At 43.6% G+C, this 23,345-nt stretch overlaps 1 protein-coding gene across 1 annotated transcript; it reads right to left on the minus strand.

Annotated features, from left to right (window-relative positions):
• Window positions 1-6,005: 6,005 nt before the first annotated feature.
• plppr3b (phospholipid phosphatase related 3b) lies at window positions 6,006-23,030 on the minus strand. Its single transcript, XM_041790817.1, has 8 exons — window positions 22,850-23,030; window positions 18,418-18,511; window positions 13,253-13,438; window positions 12,587-12,713; window positions 11,459-11,654; window positions 11,319-11,376; window positions 10,956-11,129; window positions 6,006-9,968 (listed from the first exon to the last, which is right to left on the minus strand). Exons 2-8 carry the CDS (start codon window positions 18,499-18,501, stop codon window positions 8,556-8,558), a joined length of 2,238 nt encoding a protein of 745 aa, XP_041646751.1. The 5' UTR covers window positions 18,502-18,511; window positions 22,850-23,030; the 3' UTR covers window positions 6,006-8,555.
• Window positions 23,031-23,345: the final 315 nt, after the last annotated feature.

Consider the following 23,345-nt stretch of genomic DNA (forward strand, 5'->3'; position numbering starts at 1 on the left):
TCATGAAATTTGCATGGGTGATAAACATTTCCATGATCAGAGTTGGTCTCGGCACTCAAGGATTGTGGGTAGTGTAGTTTGTTTCCTTCAAAGGAGCATTTAACATGCTTTGACCTTATTATATGATTCTATTTATTAGTGATAGCCTTCAATAACTGCAGCGTGCTGGTGTAATCCTCTCTGTTGCCTGCAGGGGGCGCCCTCTGTCTGTCCATCTGTCTGTCTGTGCTCAACCAATCACATGGTCTCCTTCAAACTGAGCTGTGATCTGGCTCCTTCAAAATAAAAGCTGGCAATCACGAAAACACACACGCACTTGCAGATTCCTGGTTGCTGTTGCCATGGTAACAGGCTGGCTCCTGGATGTCCTCCAAGAAACAAAGAACAGAGAGGTGTATGTGTGTGGGAGCACTTATCTCAACATCAGCCATCCACACTGTTGCCATGGAAACTGCATAATGAGGCTGGAGGTGTAGAGGGTGTTCGAGCGGCACGGGCTGGACCGACGCTGTCCAATCACAACCTTCCCATGTGGTCCAGGCTTATGCGTCTGGTACCTTAATCCAGGTGATCTCACACACCTGTCAGGCTGCCAGGTAGGAGGTTTGATGTGTTTTTATCTTCACAGAAACTTAAAGGACAGTTTAGAGTTTTAAAGGTACTTGGTAGTGGGGTTATCCTCCAGAGAGTGTTGGAATCACCCTCAAAGAAGACAGATGGGTTCAGGTTTTCTGGTCATTTAGAGCGTTTCAGGTCAAAATGGGCTGTAATCCATGCTATATAAAACATGATTGAAGCTGGACTTGATTGGCTCAGTTTCTGACTAGTTTTTTTTTTTTTTTTTTTTTGAGTATCCTAGTTTCTAACTGTGCATGTACACATTTTCAGAAACAGTATCCCAGTCTTGAGAAACCTGTTTTTTTCTACCTGGAGAATTTAGAAAGAAACTGGGACACTGTGCTAGGACAGTTATTTAGTGAATGAAGTGTATTGCGGGATAGCTTATGTCTGTCTTTGAGTCTCTGCTAAACGTTCTCACTAATTAAAATAATTTGAAATCGCCTCGTATATATAACATTTAAAACATAAGGAGCGAGGAAGTGAAAGTTCACAAGTGGATCAGACGTAAACTATAGTGAGATCAGCCAGGATGTGAAGGGGAATGAGGTACTGAGTTAAGGTTAGGAAGAAACAGAGCCTCACTTCGCAGCTTAAATAGTTTAAGTCGATGTTTCACACCGGGGGATTCGTTTAACGCTGTTTTAGGCTGTTTCTCATGTCTGTTCATTAAAACGAATATTTACGTAATGTTCTTGAATGCACCACACAACAGTCTAACAGCGTCTCTGCGCCTCAGCAGTGTAACAGGCATGCTAAACACCAACTAGAGTCCCGTTAAACTCGTGTTTTTCTGAAGTTTCTGTTACCAAATTACCCCCTACACAGTTTTGTATCTTCTTAGCGGGAAGCCGAGCTGTGTATGGTCTAATTGTTTTTGTACGGACCGGGAGAAGGGACATAAAGTGGATAAAAATTAGCATACTCATCTTCATGCCCCCCATGCACACAGACAGCCTCTGCAGACTGCAGGGACAGATAAATACGATCATAGGTAAGACACGTTTTAATGAATTTATCCAGATTAACATAGTTGTAGAGTAGCGATGTGACTGTAGATCTGTAGCCTGTTATTTTTATGTTTATTTTTGTATTAAGTCAGTCGTCTATGTGTAATATCTGACTATGGGAGGTGATTTCATGTTAAAACTGATCATTAAAGAGCTGTAAATTAAATGCTTCATATATTAAATAAGCTGACTGTTACTGTAATAGGGTTTATGGTAAAAGTAAAAAGGGTGTAAAATAAATGAATTAGCTTTCTGTATTGTGTTTGTAGATCTAAATTGGTAATACTCAACTCTGCTCAACCAAAGGGCCAAATTGTTGAAGTGGGGAAAAGTGGCAAAAATGGGTGAGAAGTGACTATAATGGGCAAAAAAACACAAAAAGATGGGAAAAATGGGTGAATATGAGAAAAAAAGTGCCATTTACTGGAAAAAGGCAGCTGTAATGGGTGAAACGTGGTTAAAAATATCAAAAAGGGAGAAAAAATTTCAAATAGCAAAAATCAGGAGGGTAAAAAAGGGAGGTAAAAACTGCAAATGAGGGCAATGGAGATATACAGACAAAAATAAAGGCTGACAATTAAAGCTGACGGTAGAAGTGGAGGAAACCAACTGATTAATGTGACTTGCAATGGATAATTTCTGAGGTCAAAGTTTTCTTTTTTTCTAAGGTTTTCAGGGGGAATAATATTTAAAATTAAGACATAAAAGGGCCACAAATCATGACAGAAGAGCCACATGTGGCCCCAGAGCCACGCGCTATCACTGATCTAAATCCTTTTAAATGTGATGTTTCAGAAAGAGGGGAATGTGTTTTAAAAGGCAGGGTGTTTGACATCAGCAGGTTTATTTCTGTATGTCTTGTACATAAATGTACATTTAAAAATTTGATTTTATTTTTTTAGTTTGGATGCATGCTGATAAGACGGGTCTCCAAAACAATGACTGACGGATCAGAAAAAGAGGAAGAAGCCCATCTCCTTCACAAATTTCCACTCCTACAGACTTCAGGACCTTAAGAGGCTCCTACACAGCCCTCTGCAGACAGACAGTCCAGAAAAGAGAGAGGAGACAGGAGCCTTTCTTCATCTGTGTGCAGAAAGATAAAACCTCTTACATCCCAGCAGAGACAGAGGAGTGGAGGACTTCCTGATCTCAACAGTCCAGTTCACAGCTCCATTTACTGCATGCATGCCAGTGGGCCCAGAGTGTGGATCTAACAGTCACTACCATAATGCACAGGTATGATCATGAGAAAAGACAGGCTGAGACAAATCTCTTCAGGTTTAACTAAACTAATGTTCGCAGCATTATGTTTTGAATTTCTCTCAATATCTATAATGTGGTTTGAAAAAAATGAACACAGTCTCAAGTTCTGTTACCTCATTTTTCTCCGCTGGGGTTTAGATTAGCTGTATATGTGCAGATTATAGCATTGACTGCATCAGTAACAGTGATCCGGGAGGGGAGGCCCCTAATCAAACTTTGCTTAGGGCTCCAGTACCCTGAGCACACGTTCTTGATGTAAATACAAGAACTAATTTTCTCCCTTTTTTGGAATGAGGTGGATGACATTTCTACATCCTGATGTTTAAGAGTGTTGAGGCCAAAATAATCCACAGTAGTCTCATTTTTCTCAGATATCAAAATCACCATGGTTTGTGTTGTAAAATAAAAAATCACTGACGCCTGAGCAGACAAGGTGCCACGATCAGAAACCAGGATACTCACATTCCTCATGCCAACAGGATATGAATAGGCTTCATCTGTCTGCATGTAAACACAGGATCCTTGACATGATCAGAACTGGGTTATGACTCTTAACCAGGACACTAAAGTGCATGCAAACACCTTCATTTATTCTAGTTTATCTCCAGAAAGTTCAACACCACAACATAACTGGCGCTCAACATGGATTCATTTCGGGGGTCCGAGGGCTGCCGGCCTGCGGTTTATCACAGAATCGACAACATTTAGCTTGCCAAAACAATTCATGTTTTAGTTTTTGTGCCTGCACTGAAACTGGGCGGTCTAAGTGAGGGCACACTGGGAGGGAGGGGGAGAATGACATGCAGGACAGGAGCCACAGGCTGGGTTTGAACCCTGGCCACCTGCTGTGAGGAAAGCAGCCCCTCACAGGGGGGTACACAGACACCACTGGGCTCCCAGCGCTCCTGAATTAAAGATTTTAGTAAAGTGTTCACTGGAGGCTGGCGGAGAAATCTCCCACAGTGTGTCTGACTGTGAATGCCTCAGCACTAATTGGTCCATTTAACCCCCCCTCTCTTCTTCCACTCCAGGGAGCCGAACTCTTAAATTTTAATGATTAAAAACGGAGAGAAAAGAAGATAATCCAAGGCTCTTATTTTGAAGGATTAGAGACTCTGAAGGTTAATCTGTTAGCTTGTTTTAATTCCTTCAGCCAAATCTCTACAGAAAGATAAAAATTAAATAAAGGGAAGCTATTTTAAACAACCTGGGTGGTTATTCAGCTGCAAGTTCCCCTGGTGAGTCAAAATCTAAGTTTTAGAAAAACCAGACAAGAGAGCCTCCTGTAGATCTATTGGGGTTCAGAGCTGCATCTGTTTGAACCATTAGCACAGATAAGTCTGCATTATAAACAACAGATCATAGTTATCAATGAGAGTGATTAAAAACCAGATCTTACCAATCAATGATGGAGAATCAGATTTAATTTAAACTTTGCTGTAACAGAGCATGCAGCGTCCATCTTTCACTCAAACACGTCTTTTTTCTGACAATAAACTTTTTTTAAGCAGCTTTTTTTCTTTTTTGTGTTTCACCAAATTCACAGATTCAAGATTAATTCAAGTTTTTACATTCAGGAGGAAATGAGATGGAAAGTTAACTTCATGGGACATGGAGGAGACACATGCAGACATACAAAAACACCGTCAGCTCATTAAAACAGCCACAGTCTCACACCATCACCACACTCTGGTTTTATGTCAGTGTTCGGGTCAGAGACTTCATGATAACAAACAGATTTAGATTTATTGCACAGAGAAGATAAATCATTTTGAATCTCTTAAACTGTTCCATTGATCATACATAAACTTAAATACCTGTAGTCCTTGTTTTATTTTTGAATAATCAGTCAGGAACCAGTGGGCTGGCCCAGATGACCGTGTTCATAATTTATTTGCAATCAAGGTGACTGATTTTTTCACTAATCACCTTGATGATTCTGATGATTCTTGATGATTCCTCCTGATGTGCATAGGAAGGTGACAAAATTTGCCTCCGAATTGTTCGCATTTTCGCATTGTGCCAAAAGTATTTGCTCACCTGCCCTGACTCACATGTGAATTTAAGTGACATCCCATTCTTAATCCATAGGGTTTACTATGATGTTGGTCCACCCTTTGCAGCTATAACAGCTTCAACTCTTCTGGGAAGGCTTTCCACAAGGTTTAGGAGTGTGTTTACGGGAATTTTTGACCATTCTTCCAGAAGTGCATTTGTGAGATCATACACTGATGTTGGACAAGAAGGTCTGGCTCTCAGTCTCTGCTCTAATTCATCCCAAAGGTCTTCTATGGGGTTGAGGTCAGGACTCTGTGCAGGCCAGTCACGTTGATCCACACTAAACTCTCTCATCCATGTCTTTATGGACCTTGATTTGTGCACTGGTGCACAGTCATGTTGGAACAGGAAGGGGCCATCCCCAAACTGTTCCCACAAAGTTGGGAGCATGGAATTGTCCAGAATCTCTTGGTATGCTGAAGCATTCAGAGTTCCTTTCACTGGAACTAAGGGGCCAAGCCCAGCTCCTGAAAAACAACCCCACACCATAATCCCCCCTCCACCAAACTTTACACTTGGCACAATGCAGTCAGACAAGTACCGTTCTCCTGGCAACCACCAAACCCAGACTCGTCCATCAGATTGCTAGATGGAGACACGTGATTCGTCACTCCAGAGAACGTGTCTCCACTGCTCTAGAGTCCAGTGGCGGCGTGCTTTATACCACTGCATCCGAGGCTTTGCATTGCACTTGGTGATGTATGGCTTGGATGCAGCTGCTCAGCCATGGAAACCCATTCCATGAAGCTCTCTACCACTGTTCTTGAGCTAATTTGAAGGCCACATGAAGTTTGGAGGTCTGTAGCAGTTGACTTTGCAGAAAGTTGGCGACCTTGGTGCACTATGTGCTTCAGCATCCGCTGACCGTCAGTTTACATGGCCTACCACTCGGTGGCTGAGTTGCTATCGTTCCCAATTGCTTCCGAGGAGCGAGGAAATTTCATCACTGGACTTGTTGCACAGGTGGCATCCTATCACAGTACCACACTGGAATTCACTGAGCTCCTGAGAGCGAGCCATTCTTTCACAAATGTTTGTAGAAACAGTCTGCATGCCTAGGTGCTTGATTTTATACACCTGTGGCCATGGAAGTGTTTGGAACTCCTGATTTACATTATTTGGATAGGGGAGTAAATACTTTTGGCAATACAGTGTTATCTACAAGAAATGTTTCTCATAAACTAAAATAACTAAAATTCCTCATGAGAAGGTTTTAATAAATAAAAATGCTGATAAATCATAAAGATGATGAATAATGAAACACAAAGATCTTGAAAGTCTCCCCTTAGATCAGCTGTTCTTGATTTTTGAACCTGAAATAAAATCAGAGTGTGCATCTTTATATTTAAAACATCTTTGTAAATTTCTCATGTTGGTTCATTCTTCATAAACACACACACACAAACACACACACTTTCAAACTTATACTCACACACACGGACAAACAACATCAGCCAATCAGAGCGCAGCACACCGAACAAACATGCTGAGAGTCACTATGGCAACCAAACCATCACAACAAAGGCAATGACACTCATCCAGGAAATATACAACCAGTGTCAGCTCCAACATGGCCGCCACTATGTCCGCATGCCTTCTCCACACAGAAACGCTACCTCAGGCTCCACCCTCTTACAGTCTGTCCTAATGGGGCGTGATGTAGGCAAGTTCCAGCGATAAAATCAGTAGAAACCTGATGGCAGACGCAAGAAGCATCGGTATGCACACCATTTAGCTTTATTTCTATTTTCCTCTCTCTTGAGATAGAGGAACGAGGAAACAGGAGGATGACTATGCATCAGGAGTGCTTGGCAGGAATGTTTTGTTGATTTTTATTCACTTTCTCCAGACAACAGAGCTGTTAACTCATTTTAGAAACTGGAGAAAGTTGTGCATTAAAGATATCCACATCCATCATCACTTCTGTCTGTCTGCATTCAAAATAAAAGTGCTAGATGTCATACTATTTACAAATGGAGCCTGAAATTAACAGGGCAGAGACAGACAGTGAGTGTGCCGCGCTGCGTAATGCATCACAGTTTCTGAAGCTACAATAAAGCTGTTAGCTATGATGCTGTTAGGACAGGGTGTCAGAGGAAGCCGAGCCTGTGGCAGAAAGTCTCTAATTCGTTGTTTGGTGGAAAGGGTGGAGCTTTACTGCATTTTTCAGGCATGTTGGATGTTTGTGCTTCAGAGTCTCTGCTCAGTCACATGATGAGTTACCATGGATAATGTCCTTCATCCTGCTGGCTGGCCCCACACTGAGGTTGGAAGTCTGATGGAGGTAATGATTGGATATCAACACACGAGTCATTCTCTGGTGGTCATGTGTGGTGAATTATAGCCCATTTATAGTGTATCGATGCCCATATGTGTCATACTTTGTAACACATAGATCAGTGTGGTGACTTGTTGTCCATTGGTAGCACTGTGCGGTGTGTGGTTGCCAACTGGTAACTGTGCAGTGCAAGAGTGTGCAATTGACAGCTCATTACCGTGCCTTGTTGCTTAAAGTCTTTCCAGTGCAATGCGTTCTTGCAATCCATGGTGTACTTGCCCTATTTTGAATCTGTGCGCATGTACTGTTGTCCACTGATGGCTCTGTTCATATGTGTGATGTGGCAGTTTTATGATCATTGCAACAAATTTATGCCCAATGGTAGCTCAGCTCTGTGTACAGTTTTGTAGAACTTCCAATGTAGCCTATGCTTGCTGTGTGTGGTTACCCCTTCATGCGGTTTAATGTTGCCTATTGGTAACCCTTGGCGGTGTATGGTTTCCTATTGCAATATCTTAACTGTGTATGCTATCCCACTGGTAGCCCTGTGCTTTTGATTTTGCCCATTGATACCATGGTGGGGTGTATTGTCATCCCACGGTGGCCATCAATGGTGTGTTGTTGCCCTCTTGTATCTCTGTGCAGTATGCTGTTGTCCTATGATGGTTATTAAGGTGTATGGTTGCCCATTAGTATCTCTGTGCCGTGTGTTGCCATCATCTACTGGCTGTCTACGGTATGTTGTTGCCCTCTGGTGCTTATGTGAGGGTTATTTTTACCATCTGCTTGCTGTCTGAGGTGCTAATTTGAGGTTTATTGTTGCCCTCTGTTGATGGCTTTATTCTGTAAATTGTTACTGATTACAGTCTGTGTTGCCCTTGGTGGTAGCCTGTGTTGTTCTAGCTGTGTATTCCTGCCCTGTGGTGATACTAGCTGTGTATTTTTATCCTCTGGTTATTATGTGTGGTGTGTTGCTGCCCTCTAGTGGCTCTTTGCTATGGATTCTTTGCTCTGTGGTGGTTGTGAATGGTGTATGGCTCCATTTTATGCAATGGGTTGTTGCCCCATGGTTTTGTTCAGTGTGTTGTCCTCCACTGGCTGTGTTTTTTGTGTTGTCGCCCTCTAGTGGCTGTCTGCAGTGTATCATTTATTATATTTACTTTAAGAAGAAAATGTTCCATAGATGATCTGTAGTCTGACCCCCACGATGGAAACTTAAAGTTCTGCCTGTCCTTCAGGTGAAGCCATAGGAAGCATGTCAACACCTCCTCTGTGCTTTGAATGAGCAGTTTAAAAATAAGGCTTTTATTTTGAAAGGTAAGAGACTAGTCCTTGTACCTGCGTGTCTGCAGACTCTTGTAATAGTTCTCCTGCTCACTCTGGTTGCGGATTTCCCGGTCCAAAAGGACCAGCGCTGTCTTGCGTCTCATGGCCATTTCCCTGCGCTGAGCGTCCCCATCCACCAGGGTGTGAGAAGGGGGCGGGGCCTGCTCAGGGTCGATGGCAGCGCGTGGCGAGGCAGATCTGTGAGGTCTGAAGCTGCTGCCCCGTGCAGATGAGTCTCCCCGAGTCATACTGTTGAGGTCATACGTGTCTCGTGGGTCGCCCCCATTGGGTGGTCCCGCCCATTCCCAAGGATTACCATTACCTGCAAGGGGCGGGGCTTGAGGAGGGGTTGGGACTTGGACAACAGGATGGTGAGGAGCGTGAGCATCCACTGTGATAATACCAGACCCCTCCCGTGGTTCAGAGGGGGGGCGATAGTGGGGGGAGTCAGTGGTGGAGGAACCTGAGCAAGTGGAGGTGGTCTCGGAGGATTTATCCCCGGAGGAGGACGATGGGAGGAGTCCCTGCTGCTTGGACATGGCGATCACCTGCATGAGGCGCGGCTGATTGGCTGAGCTCCGGGCTGACCCCTCCCCAGTGGTCTTCTCTCGGATGGCAAGCCACTTGGCACGGGTCAAGGCGCTCTTCGGGGAAACTGGTGGTGGTCCTGCCTCAGGGATCTGTGGCGGTCTGGGAGTGGCCACAGCTTTGGCGCCTCCTGGTGGTGGGGTGGGGTTTCGACTAGAAGGCGCCCTCCCAGACTGCAGCGGGTGCTGGTAGACATGGCCCTGTGACCCGCCCTCATCCGTCCCCACAGAGCCGACCTCGGAGCCGTCCTCACTGGCCTCACGCTCCGCCTCGTCACGGACGCTCATACCCCGCATCTCCATCGATTTCTGCTTCCACTCTGACACCAGCTGCTGGGACCGCATCGGGTCCACAGGAACCTGCACCGCCTTCAGACGCCGCTGCACTGGCTGTACAGGTTGAACTGGCTGCACAGGCTGCACTGGCTGCAGGGATTCCTCAGGCCCTGGGTTGGCCCCAAGCACACCATTAGCATTTATGCTAGCTCTGGGCAGAGTGTTGCTAAAGGTCAGCATGGTCTCTTTTCCCATGGGGCTCCGGGGGGCTAACAGCTCCACGTCCACACTAGCTCTCTTCAGGCTTCCCATGGAGTCCTTCTCCCTTTGCAGGGGCCCTAGGGGGCCCAGGCCCTCCAGGCGGTCTAGAGGGGCCGGAGCGGCTGCAATCTCATCATTACTCTCAGAGGCAGAGGCGGGGCCTTTGTTGTAGACGGAATCATGTCCGCGCTCTGTAAGCGCCCGCAGAGGGTCCTCCTTTGGTGGTGGGGGAGGCGGGGCTACAGGAATGTCATCAGAGGACTTGAAGTTGGCAACAGCATGATACGCCTGGAGAAAGAAAAAAATAACGGTTTTATGTTTTAAAATAGTCTAGAAATGAATAAAAGCTGGTCTATATCTTGGCTGGCTTGGCTGATGTGAAAAAGTCTTAGGATTGAAATATTTGTGTCATATTTTAGTCACTTTTAATCTTTAGCTTGTTTGGTGCAAACCCTCCAAAAGATTCTGTCCAGTTTTAGTCAATAGAAAGTCTTTACATCTTAGTTTTTACTTTAAGTTAAGGTGTGTATATATCTATCTATCTATCTATCTATCTATCTATCTATCTATCTATATATATATATATATATATATAATTTAACCAAATTGTACCACAAATATCAATGTAAAGCACTCAAATAATTAAACACTACTAATACTTTAAGCACCAGTATTTTGAGCTAGTCTAAGTCCAGTCGTCCTCATAAAAAGAGGTAGCAGGTTTACATTTTTAATCTTGGTTTTAGCCGATGAAATGAACACTGGGTTACAGCATCTCTGCTAAGTCCAGATTTCATTGATAATGTGATGATTCTGGGATAAAATCAGAAGTGCTTTCTTGTTGCTCAATCCTATTGAAACTATAACCTGGTTATAGTTTTTAAACTCAGACATTTCTAGTTTTTTCTCCTAAATATTAACAGATCCTCTTAATTTTTGTTTACTTATAGTCTCCCTGAATCTCTCATAAGAGATTAAAGATGAAAGATTCAGAAATTTTAAGTAAAGATTCAAATATCTAAATCTTTATAGATTCCAACACTCCGGCCTGTGTTGAACGTGTGGGTGGTGCTGAAACGTGTTGACTCATGTTTTCTCCTTCTGTTTCTACAGTGTCTGTGTTCATACTGATGCAGTTGTCATGGAAACAAACATAAAGAGGTGTCCACAACAGTTTTTGCCTGATCTCCCCTCCCACTGACCTTGTTCCTATTAGAATGGATTCACTGTTAGCCGTGAACTACAGGTGTGCTTTTCCTGTCTTTGAGCTCTCACCAGGTAAGCGGCGATGAAGGCTCCGATGAGGAAGCCCACGTACACGTCGATAGGGTGACTGCGGTGCTGTGTGATCTGAGTTAGACCCGTCAACGCCGCTGCAATCGCAAATGCAAACACCAGGACGGGTTTGAGGAGCTTGGTGCTATCGGAGATGGTTGAGTTAAAATACATCTGAAAGACAGAATCAGAGACTAGATGTCATCAAAATTATTATTATCAATATCAATATGATTGGTGTGATGAATGGGACTGGTATGGGCTAATTATTAAAGGTCTTTTATCAGCTTTATGACTGGTGATGTCTGAGATCAGGTAATTAAAGAAAACTGCACATGAGCATCTATGTGGAGTCAGACTTACAGACACATAAACAGCAGCGAAGGCCGACAGCGTTGCATGCTGGGAAGGAAAAGTTTTCCTGTTGCAGGCAAAGAGAGCAGAAACAGGTCAGTGACCAATTATTAATCAGAAACATGAAGAACATAGGAAGCCTGACTCACCTGGCCGCCATGATGGCGTGCTGGTCATGACCTGAGCAGATGTCTTTTGTGATGTAAGCATTACTGTCACACGCCACTCCAGCCAGCGTGTAGTTCGGTTTACAGACAGTCAGGAAGAAGGGGGCGTGGTATCCTGTCGACAGCTGGATGATGTCAGTGACCAGCGCTGTCGCACACAGGCCAAACACATGCACACCTGAGTAGAGAGACAGACAGGTGTATTTCTGTGATGGCTGAGAAATATATGAGAAAACCAGAGATACAGACAGGTGAGAGGTAGACAGGTGTATATGAGAAAACCAGAGATATAGACAGGTGTATATGAGAAATCCATAGATACAGACAGTAGAGAGATAGACAGGGGTCTATGAGAAAACCATAGATGCAGACAGGTGATGGATAGACAGGTGTTTATGAGAAAACCAGAGATACAGACAGGAGAAAGATAGACAGGGGTCTATGAGAAAACCATAGATGCAGACAGGTGATGGATAGACAGGTGTTTATGAGAAAACCAGAGATACAGACAGGAGAAAGATAGACAGGGGTCTATGAGAAAACCATAGATGCAGACAGGTGATGGATAGACAGGTGTTTATGAGAAAACCAGAGATACAGACAGGAGAAAGATAGACAGGGGTCTATGAGAAAACCATAGATGCAGACAGGTGATGGATAGACAGGTGTTTATGAGAAAACCAGAGATATAGACAGGTGAGAGATAGACAGGTGTATATGAGAAAACAAGAGATACAGACAGGTGAGAGATAAACAGGTGTATATGAGAAAACAAGAGATACAGACAGGTGAAAGACAGACAGGTGTATATGAGAAAACAAGAGATACAGACAGGTGAGAGATAGACAGGTGTATATGAGAAAACAAGAGATACAGACAGGTGAAAGACAGACAGGTGTATATGAGAAAACAAGAGATACAGACAGGTGAGAGATAGACAGGTGTCTATGGGAAAACCAGAGATACAGGCAGGTGAGGGATAGACAGGTGTGTATGAGAAAACAAGAGATATAGACCAGTGAAGGATAGACAGGTGTGTATGAGAACACTAGAGATAAAGAATGGTCAGAGACAGGCAGGTGAGCTGGTACAGGTGTGTCACAGTCTTACCTACGAAACGGACCGTCCTCCTCAGGAAGGAGTTAAAGTTGCAGCCTCCGGCGTTGATGCTTCCTTCTGCTCTGCGGAGCTTCAGTCTGGACTGGAGGCAGTACACCAGACCTTCAACCACCATGATCTAGCACAAAAAACAAATGCACCCTTAGACCTTAGACCGTTACCTTTCTGACTGTGACGACCTAGGCAGTGTTAGTCTTTAGATTTTAATACATTTTAGTTTTGGTCACACTTTTAGTCATTTCCACTCTTTCACTCTTGAGCATTTTTACTCGGGCATGTCTCATTCTTGGACTGGCTGGACTTGGGATTTTCCTTTAAGACCGGTCAAGACCACAACTGATGTGCTACTCTTCGTCATCATCAATGTAATAATAATAAGGAGAAGTCCTAACTAAAACTACAACTAGCTTCAATTCATGTCTAATTTAACCCCCTCTCGCCCAAGAAGTCTTGGTCTCATATTTTAAATTTAATGTCCATGTTAAAATGGACTAAATTAAAGGGCATCTTCGTGACCCTAGGTCTCCTCTAGAACTGTATCAAACTTTAAGATTCTGGTAAGATGACAGCCCTTGTACCCTCTAACAGTTTGCGGTAGATCCTTCAGATGTCAGACCCATCTCCTTTATAATCAACTACTCGTCACTGGCGTATTACCGAGGCGGCTGGTCCAGCGAAGGCAAGGCTCAGCAGCATCAGCAGAGGGATGAGCTCGTCTCCTCCGTCTATGTACGGCATGCTGAGCTCTCTGTCGTGGCAGCGGAAACCAACCTGAGCCGGCTGCACCACGTCTGTCAGCTCCAGGAAGTACAGAGACACCATAGAAGAAGCCACGATGGGCAGCTGCACACAGAGACACCACAGAAGAAGAAGAGGGTCTTTAGTTTGTCAAATATTAGAGCCAATCCTCAGAAGAAGAAGAGTCTGCAAAAGAGCTCTGCATGGATGTAACTGCACAGAGATGATTTCCTGTTTCTTTGTAGATATTCATAGGAATCTTAAACTCCATTAAAGGCTGTCAAGAGCTGGTTTACACAGGGTCAAAACCCTCCTCTAGTCCTTGATCCATATTACACTCAGACCAAAGTGTGACATGGACGTTTCATGGAGACCACAGAGGACAGGGTTCAAAGGTAGGTAACAACCAAACACTATCAATTTCCTGCAGATTTTAAAATTAAAGCTACCTGACTGCTGATCAGCCCTCACACTGAAACATGTGGAGCTGAGACAGACTCACATTAAAACCACATGACGTCCAAACACTGAGATCTACTGTGCTGAGATATCTGAGAGTGTGTCTGATCAGAGGAGTAAAAATAGTCTCCATCTGCTGCTTCTGTTTCATGTGAACACACACAAAAAACACACAAAAACACAGTTAGTTTAGGAGATGCTGCTGCTCTCTGTGATGTTCTCAGGTGTGTCACCCTCATGACTGGTCTATACCAGAGGTAGAACATCACAACCAGGATGAAACATCAACACTGAGGCCGTTTTCACGCAGGACAGGTTTGTTTAGTCCCATGCCAGAGCATGACTTCTCCCCCCTCCTCTCCCTCCTGCTGGTCTGTTTCACATTAGGATGCACTCACGCTAGGGGATCTGTAACATGACCGAGCTGGCTTGAGCCCTAAAGTCCAGTTTATTTGACCAGTGTGAAAGCTCCATGCTGCACCCAACCCAAGCACTGTTCATTTCTTTGACCCTGGTACAGGTAGAGGTGGGCTCAAACATGGTGTAAAACATATGTAGTATACACTCTATGGACAAAAGTATTTAGCCACCCATGTAAATGATTGAATTCCAGCGTTCCAATCAGACCCACAGGTGTGTAAAACCACGACCTAGCCATGCAGTCTCCATTCTCAAACATCTGTGATCCTAAATGAGTCGTTCTGAAGAGCTCAGAGACTTTAATGGTGGCACTGTGATGATACCACCTTTGCAATAAGACGGATGGTGAAATTTCATTCCTGCTGGATATTCCACAGTCAGCTGTAAGTGCTATTATTAGAAAGTGGAAGAGTTCAGGAACAACAGCAACTCCGCCATAAAGCAGAAGATCAGGTAAAATCAACTGCTGCTGCTAAGGCTTATGGGTAAAAGTCTCTAAGTCTCTGCTGATGCCATAGCTGAAGAGTTCTGAACCCACTGACGTTAATGTAAACACTAAATTGCCCCTTATCTCCAGTGAAGGCCAATCTTATTCTGGACAATGCTAGGCTGTGTGGCAACAATCTGGGGAAGGCCCTTTTCTATTCCAACATGACTGTGCCCCAGAGCACAAAGAAGGACTAGAAAGACATGGTTTGACGAGTTCAGTGTGGAAGAACTTGACTGGCCTACACAGAGCCCTGACCTCATAAATGCTCTACAGAATGAATGGACACACATTCCCACAGAAACACCCCACAATCTTGTCAAAAGCCTTCCAAGAAGAGTGGAGGCTGTTAGAGCTGTAAAAGGGATGACTCCATATTAGGGCTGAACGATTTTGGAAAACAATCTAATTGCAATTTTTATCCCCAATATTGCAATTGCGATCTGATAAGCAATTATTCCTTAACTTTCTTTTATTCTTAAACAAGGGCTGAACAATTCTTTAGAAGTGTCTAATTCTGATGATTTTGACTCGTATTGCAAATTATATGTGAATTGTTGCATTGAATGTTTTTTTTTTCATTCTTATATTCAATAAGGAAAAAAATACAAAAATGAAGAAGGTAGGATTTTTTATAAACTATTCCAAGAAAATAGCATCTGAATGATTGTATATGTCATGCATAACATCTGCTTCAAAAACTTTAAAACTGGTATTTTGACACAAATTTCAAGTCCAAGAAATATTGCACCTTTTGCGATTTTAAAATTGCAGCAGACATAATGTGATTTAATCTAATTTTCTGTTAATTGCCCAGCCCTACTCCATATTAAAGTGTTTGAATGCTATGTCATTACAGTCCCTGTTGATGTAACATTCAGGCGGCTGAATACTTTCTCCTATGTAGTGTATTTTTGATACAACCATTCTTCTTGACAAGAACCTAACATGACCAAAATGACTCAAATGTTGAGTAAAGTTACTATTATATGTCTGAAACCATGCACTCATTCCCCACTCCCTATCCATGATATAGTAAGCAGCATATAGTGGACTTTATAGTGGACTCAACTGCAAAACACAAAAATGATTTCAGATGCTACTTTAGCTGCGGGCAATGACGTCATCGCTGTTTCACAGTTAAAATATTTAGCAACAACATCTCGTAGATTTTGATGACAACAGCGGAAGACCTAAATTAACGGTAGAATTTCATTGAATACTGATATTAAATATAAACATATTTTCACACAAAAAAAACCCAAATACACAAAAAAGCTTAAAAAAGTTTTGATATGTGCTCCTCTCGCTCACCATGTTTGAGAACAGCAACTGCAATGCATGATGGTAAATAGTGCTATGCTAGTGACCATCAGTTGTTCTTTTCACAATGCATTGTGGGATAGAATGAGTGCACGTTATAGTGAATAACAATGCTAACTCAGAATTCGGACACTACAAAATGGCGTATTCACTATGCAGTGAATAGGGAGTGATTTCGGACACAGCCACTGTCTGTGTATGTCTTCATTCTGCAGACTCTGAGAGGGTGCATAGAAACTGTGCTTCATTTTATGGTGCAAAATTGTATTTGTGCCCAGGCCTGGCTGGGCCTGCAGCAATGTGAGTGCAGGCCAGTGTGGGACTAGAGAGGGGAAATAAACGAGGTTCAGCATGGTACAGTGTGATAGCACCCAATACACAGTTCATCCAGCGATATACACGTGAGTATAACCTGACACTGCCTCTGGTCAACTTTATCCCTTTTTTCTAGATCAAAATAGTGCTAAACCCCACAGTTCCTAATGATTTTGGTGCTAAAGCAGTTAGTGGTTGTCTATATCAGAGCATTGTGGCAGCGAGGCAACAGTGGCTACAGAGGTGGGCTCAGTTTAGACTAAGGGTTTGACCAGGACTGTGTGGGCCTGAGCTGATGAAAATGTTGCTAATTAGTTTAACCGACTTGTAATTCTGTTGCCAATGACAAAGAAATACGAATTTAACCATTTGGATGTCTATTTGTTCATGTCTTTAACACAGTCCAATACAGTAGGTGTTGGAACGTATGTAATTAGTTTGCAATTCCGCCAAGAAGAAGAAAGAGGAAGCAACCACATTTTCTACACTCGATGTGGACGATGGAGTCCATCCTGCTTCTATGAAAGTTTAATTATTTTAGGGACGCCAACAATGACCCTCTTCCTACTTCCACATCCACAGAGCCACTCTGAGGAGGAAATGGGCCATTGCTGCTCAGATATGACGGTTTTATAACACAGCTCCAGAATGAGCCCCCTTACTTGAGCACGGTTGTGTTCACCTCCAGTGAACCATGCTCCAGTACACATTAATGATTCCTGAGACCACCTCCAAGCAGACTCAGACAAGGTGCCAAAGTACGGTATGCCTGTGTTCACAGTGACCACGTGAACTGGACTTTGAGGTCAGAGGTCAGGTACATGGATCCTTGTCCAACACGAACCTGAGCCAACAAACAGCTCCATGTCTGATCAGACACAGAACACGATTTTTAAAACCATCATTATTCTTTTTATCATCATCATCAGTATCATTAAATGTGTAGACATTCATAAAAAGCTGAGACACTGTAATAGGGATGCCCTGATCTGATCCTGGCTCAATTAACTAGATCGAGTATCGGTGACAATAGGTCTACACTAAAGGCTGATCTATACAGCTCAGTTTAATCCTGTTCTGTGTTGATGGTAAACAGATGCAGACACTACATCACTGTCCTCAGGTCTCCTCTCGGCATGTGCGTAACATGGAAAAAGCTGACAACATTTTTTCTTTGTTTTTTTTTTTTTTTTCAGGTGATAAAACCACAAAACCAAGTAGAGGACTTTGTAAGCTGCATTGAAAAGGTTCAACTTAATCAGTACCATCTGCGGTTGAGAAATGAAGCTAGTATAGAAGTGCAAAGACCTGCAGTTCCTCAGTGAAAGTACAGTTGTTACCAAGACCATGAGGCCTGATCACTTTTACTTTAGACTTTTGTCCTTCAAAATCTAACCACTTCATTCTTGAGTGACCATTAATGTATACGCAGAGGTAGAAGAAAATCCATCAAAGTACTCTAGAGATATTGCATTCATAAGCAGGAGATGCGCAAGCCCTATGACCTTTGATCTCCAAAATCTAATCAGTTAATCGTTGAGCTTCAGTGGACTTTTCTGCTAAATTTGAAGAAGATAATTCAAAGTGTCCTTAAGGTATTGTCTTCACAAGAATGACTTGGAAAGTATGAGGCCCAATGACCTTAACTTCTGACCTATGACCTTCAAAATCTGATCTCTTAATCCTTGGGTCAGGGTCAACATTTGTGCAAAGTTTAATGAAAAACTCTCCAAGCATTCTTGAGATGTCATCTTCATTAGAATGGTCCAGATGGACCGATGTAAAGGTGGAAAACCAGAAATCCCCCGGATGTGTTTTTGCAGCGTTGAGGCTTAAAAATGTTCATCACTGTTTAGCCACAGAGAGTCAGAACCTTACCTCTGACACAGTCTTGGTCTAGCTTTGATTTTACACTGTACTAGTGAAGATGAACCTTTACTCTCCATGGTAACCAAACAGTGCCAGACTTTAGTAACATACTAGCATATTATCAGGGTTTAGTGTGGACTTCAAAGGTTAGCCTCCCATTAACCATCACAATGATGTTCCTACAGACTCTAAGGTCAACTCAAGCTCTCACCTCCACAAAGTAGAAACATGGCAGCAGCGTCAGGCTGTCTTTCACCGGCTTCTTCTTCATCTTCTCTGACGAGCTCATCATCATGGTGATGCACCTACAGGCAAACAGATTTCAGACATCAGTCCAGGCTATGATCCTGCAGACATTTCTTTTCGATCTTTAACAAAAGCATTTAAGCGTATGGTGACCACAAGTCCCAGTTTGACCAGGACCACCCTGATCTACAGCTCCATGTTCAAAGTCCTGGCAAATATCAATAACACTAACATGTCTCAGTTTCTAGCAGTCTCTGTACCTGTTTTAACCAACTGAAATACCAGAACTATGTTCCAAAAACACTGTTTTTTCTATTTGTCAATCAGTGCCAAGGCAAAGGCTGTTGTTACAGAGAATCATGCCTACTGCATCAAATATAAAAATTCAGTTTATCAGTATGTGTGTCAGTCAATCTCAGCTTGCATTTTATCATTCTGTCATGACCTGTTGGGTTACATTAGCTAGGCCCCAGGAGCAGTACAGCTTCCATCAGAAAGTACCGTACAGTCTCTATGCTTCGTTTTCAGTCACCCATGGTGGAAATGCTGTCATATAAAACCGTACTAAAAAAATGAACACAAAAGCAGCTCTGTAGTCTACCTCACTGACCTGCAATTTCCACATAGGATGAGTGCGCCGTGCACCGAAGTGCTGCAGGTTTGGTCTGACTGAAGGCGAGTGACCTCGCCCACTGAAAGCAAGTCTAGAGCGCAGCGCTGCGGCGCACAGACCTTATCAGCAGGAAGAGATCGAGGTAGAACTGTGAGTTCAGGCAGGAATAGTATGTCAACAACGGACTATTTTACCTTTTGGGGTTAATTTATCATCCTTTCTGGTTTAAGTCCATGATATTATAGCTTCCGCCATTGGGTGAGTACATTAGGAAGTTAAAAGGTTTATGTTTGCTTAAAGGATCTGTGGTTTTATGCAAATTCTTTGGCTTAATATCCCAAAAAGTTAACTTTTCCTCATCAATTGGGCCATTGTACCTCTGTGACCCACTGACCTCAGTGGGATTAGGCATAATGTTGATTTAGTGATGATTTACTATCAGGAGTCCGTGCATGTGTGTTTTATTTTGAAAGTACAGGATGTTCTACGTTTGTGATTTCCATGGTTAGTGCTTTCTGAATGACAGTGAATTTACGAGGTTTGGCAGCGGTCGACACTGAAATAGACCTGCAGAGTATCTGAAACGACAGTGGAGCGGAGTGGTGCTCCAGGCATGCACCGCTGCCGGTCTGGAGCGCCGGCTATGGAAATGCTCTGATAGACTAGAGAGAGAGCGATGTGCTCCGCAGTACGATTCGCTGGCGTTCCGCGGCGCGCACGCTGTATATGGAAATTGGAGGTGAGGCAAATGACCACCAGCAGAAGCACACTCCACATGTAGGCAACTATTTTTGAATGCTAACCTTTTTTTCACAAATGTCCGAGTGAACCTTGCTACAGAGGAAATGCCCACTTTCAGAATAACCTCCCCAAGCAGGCGGTTTGAAAGAACCCTATACTATTAGTCTAAGACAACGATCACTGCAGGGAATTTGCTAGCAGGAGTAATAATGCTGCACCTGCATCTAGAGCATAGCATGCACTTTTTTCCATCGAGGACAGGACAGGACAGAGACTACAGCTGCAAAAGATCTAGACCATCTATACCGGTGGTTCTCAGCTGGTCCAGCCTCACACCAGTCTGAATGTGTGGTTGCTTCATAATGACGATGGCTTGTGTTCACTCCTGTTTGCACTGTCACAGCTTTCATACCAGACACGTTTGCTGCATGTTAGCTGTCTCCCCGCTGTCACAGCCCCGTCTGTCTTGATAAGTTTGAGACTGAAAAATCTCCAGAAACAGTAAAAACAGGCTTGTTGATATCTCAGGGTTACACTACTCAGAGTTGATTTTAAGCCTCAAAGAGTAATTTTACCTCCAATCTGAGTGAAATGGCTTTTTGTGTTGGAGTTAGTTGACCGTGTTGATCAGTCCAGTGTTAGTTCAACTCTTTAGAAAGTATGGGATTAAAAGTGTATCTTTATTTGAGAGTATGCTCTAATGTTTGAGAGCAAAGTTTCAAGTTTTGAGAACAAAGCCTTTTCGTTTTAAGAGCATTTTTCATATTTGAGAGCAGATTTACATGTTTTGAGAGCAAACTTTGTCATTTTGTGCTCAGATTTTTCCTTCAAAACCTTGTTTGCGTGCTCGCGTCTCTTTTCTCCTCTCGGATTTCGGATTTTGAACACAGAACAAAACTGCTCTCAGCCATTAGGAAGTGAGTATCGGTTCAACCAATCACGGTAATGTGGCATAGTTGCTAGGAGGGTTCGCTAGATTGAGCTGAGCGTCCCGTACGGGCTGCTCCTCTCCTGTGCATTTCCCATCTGTTCTTGCTCTGGAGCTAGCTTCTTCTACGTCAAAGCATACTTCAGGATGACTCACTGGCGAAATGGACAGCGGCCAGAATTAAAGACATGAAGTTAGTTGATGAGAGTTATCACCACTTTTATTTTAATATTAATGTAATGGTTGGTATTGTTATTGTTAGCACGTGAAATTAGTGGCGCTAATTATGGCATCAACTTTGAGTAGCCTGCCGTCTTTCATTTGTAAAACTGAAAACCACCCGTAAATCTGCTCTCAAACATGAAAAATGATCTTAAAACTTGAAACTTTGCTCTCAAATACTTGAGCACGCTCTCGAATAAAGATAGGATTTTAATCCCGTAAGAAAGCAAATCAATCAAAGCACTGCACACTACTATTTCAAAATCTGAGATGGGGGTGTTTCCCATCATGCATTGTGTGTTTAGATGTGTTTCTTCAACGTCTTCTCCACACTATGACCCTACGATCCAGCTGCTGTCGGCAGAATCTGGACTCATCGCTGAACATAACGTTCCTCCACATGTTTAGGTTCTAGTGCACGTGTTTCCAACACCAAACAGGCCTGATGGTGGAGGGCAGTCATGGCAGGCCTCCTGGCAGTCCTATGAGACCAGAGACTGGCTGTGGTCAGTCTGTTCCGGATTGTCTGGGCAGAGAGCCGTCAACCATATTGTCCTGCAAATCTTGACTGCAAATCTGTAGAAGACAGCCTACGGTGCCGAAATGCTGACAGGGTGAGGAAACGGTCTTCTAGGGGTTTCGTCTTCTTGGAACACTCACTTTGCGGTGTGTCTCTGACATCTCCTGCTTAGCCTTCAGTACTAGGCCTCACTGCAAATAATGACCACCTTGGTTTCACTGTACACCAGCTCGAATTTGACCTATCACACAGTCCCTATCCAGAACAGTCAAGCATGCCAGTTCTTGGAACAGACACCTACTGACCACTGTAGCAGGGCCCATGCTCACAGGTGCTGAATATCAGCTGCCTGATTGGTCCTTGAACTCAAAACAAGAGTCAACTGCAGAATAAGCCATTTGGCATTGGCAGAGAAGATTTGAAACATTTTTCCTGGACCAGCCCATATACTCAGCTCTGCTGCTCATCCCACAAATGCATGTTCTTTACAAATGTGGCTTCATTTAAAAGGGAAATAAACTTTCCATCGGTATAAGATCCACTGCTAAGAAGCATCTGTACAACAAAGGAATCATCTCCAAAACAATCATTTACTCACTCATGTTTAAAATTGATAAATTGTTGGACCCTTACATCCCTAGAATGGAGGTAGATGAAGACATGACCTTCAAAATAAAAGCACATCATAGAGTTCTATAACATTTTTTTTTTTCAAGGAACACATTAGCGATGCAATTAAAATGGATTCATGACCCAGTTTTGGGTCTTGATCCACCAGTTGAGAAGCGAGGCTCTATACCATCATTCTGCACTCATGTAGCTCGCTGTTCGTCAGCCCTGAACGGTTGGCATGACGGGTACTAATCAAATCCTCAAAAGCAGCACAGACTGTGTGATGGTGACAGTGAAGGAGCGAGTGGGCGTGTCTTATCCTCCCCCCTCCAATCCCTGCCCATGATGTCCTGAAGCCTTTTTTGTATTCCAGTGTAGATGGGGTTTAGTTACTCCTTATGGGTAAAGATTGGGGGGTACTGACCTGAAGTAACCCCACACACACAAATCTAGACTATAACCATCTTCAGCTGAGGCCACGTGACTCAACATGTCTGTACACCTGAACATTACACACATCAATTAACAGGCGACCAATCAGGGCGCAGATAGACACACCAACAGGACTGCAGATATCACAGACACACGTTGCAGATGTACCATTTTATTGTTTGGTGCAGATTCAGCTCAACAATGACTCACAGCCTGCAGAACACACGCACGCACGCGCTTGCACGTGCACGCGAACGTACAAACATATACTGAGAGCATAGTGGACACACGCACACGCACGCCGTGTATCCGAGCAGGTTCGGTCTCACCTCAGAGCATCGATCCTCTGATTCCCGTCACGTCTCTCCTCCTGCAGCAGCAGCCCGAGCAGAGGACACACCTGGCCGCTGAGAGCCTCACCTCCGCCCGCTGCTGCCTCTGTCTGTCCCGGTCAAAGAACCGAGGGAACGAGGGAAAACGGGGAGCTGAGGGGGAGAGCTGTTGGCTGACGGTCTGCTGCTGCACTCAGTGTGTGTGAGAGAGAGAGGGTGTGTATTAGAGACAGACTCATGGAGGTGTTACAGTGTGAGTCTATGACGGGCTATCAGTGCCTCCTGTTCTCAGCCACCAAGGAAATTACACTATTAAATCACTGCTGCACTCATCTCTGCAGTCAGCCATCCACCTGAATGCTCACATATTTCACATGCATATGTAAAAGCATTCATCCATCCATCCATCTGCCTATATACATCTATCCAAATAAACCTCCATCCAGTTCCACCCATAGTCATCCAACTGTCTGCTGTCACATTCATATTTCAC

This window comes from Cheilinus undulatus, linkage group 7 (genome assembly GCF_018320785.1).
Source record: "Cheilinus undulatus linkage group 7, ASM1832078v1, whole genome shotgun sequence".
Classification (NCBI taxonomy): Eukaryota; Metazoa; Chordata; class Actinopteri; order Labriformes; family Labridae; genus Cheilinus; species Cheilinus undulatus.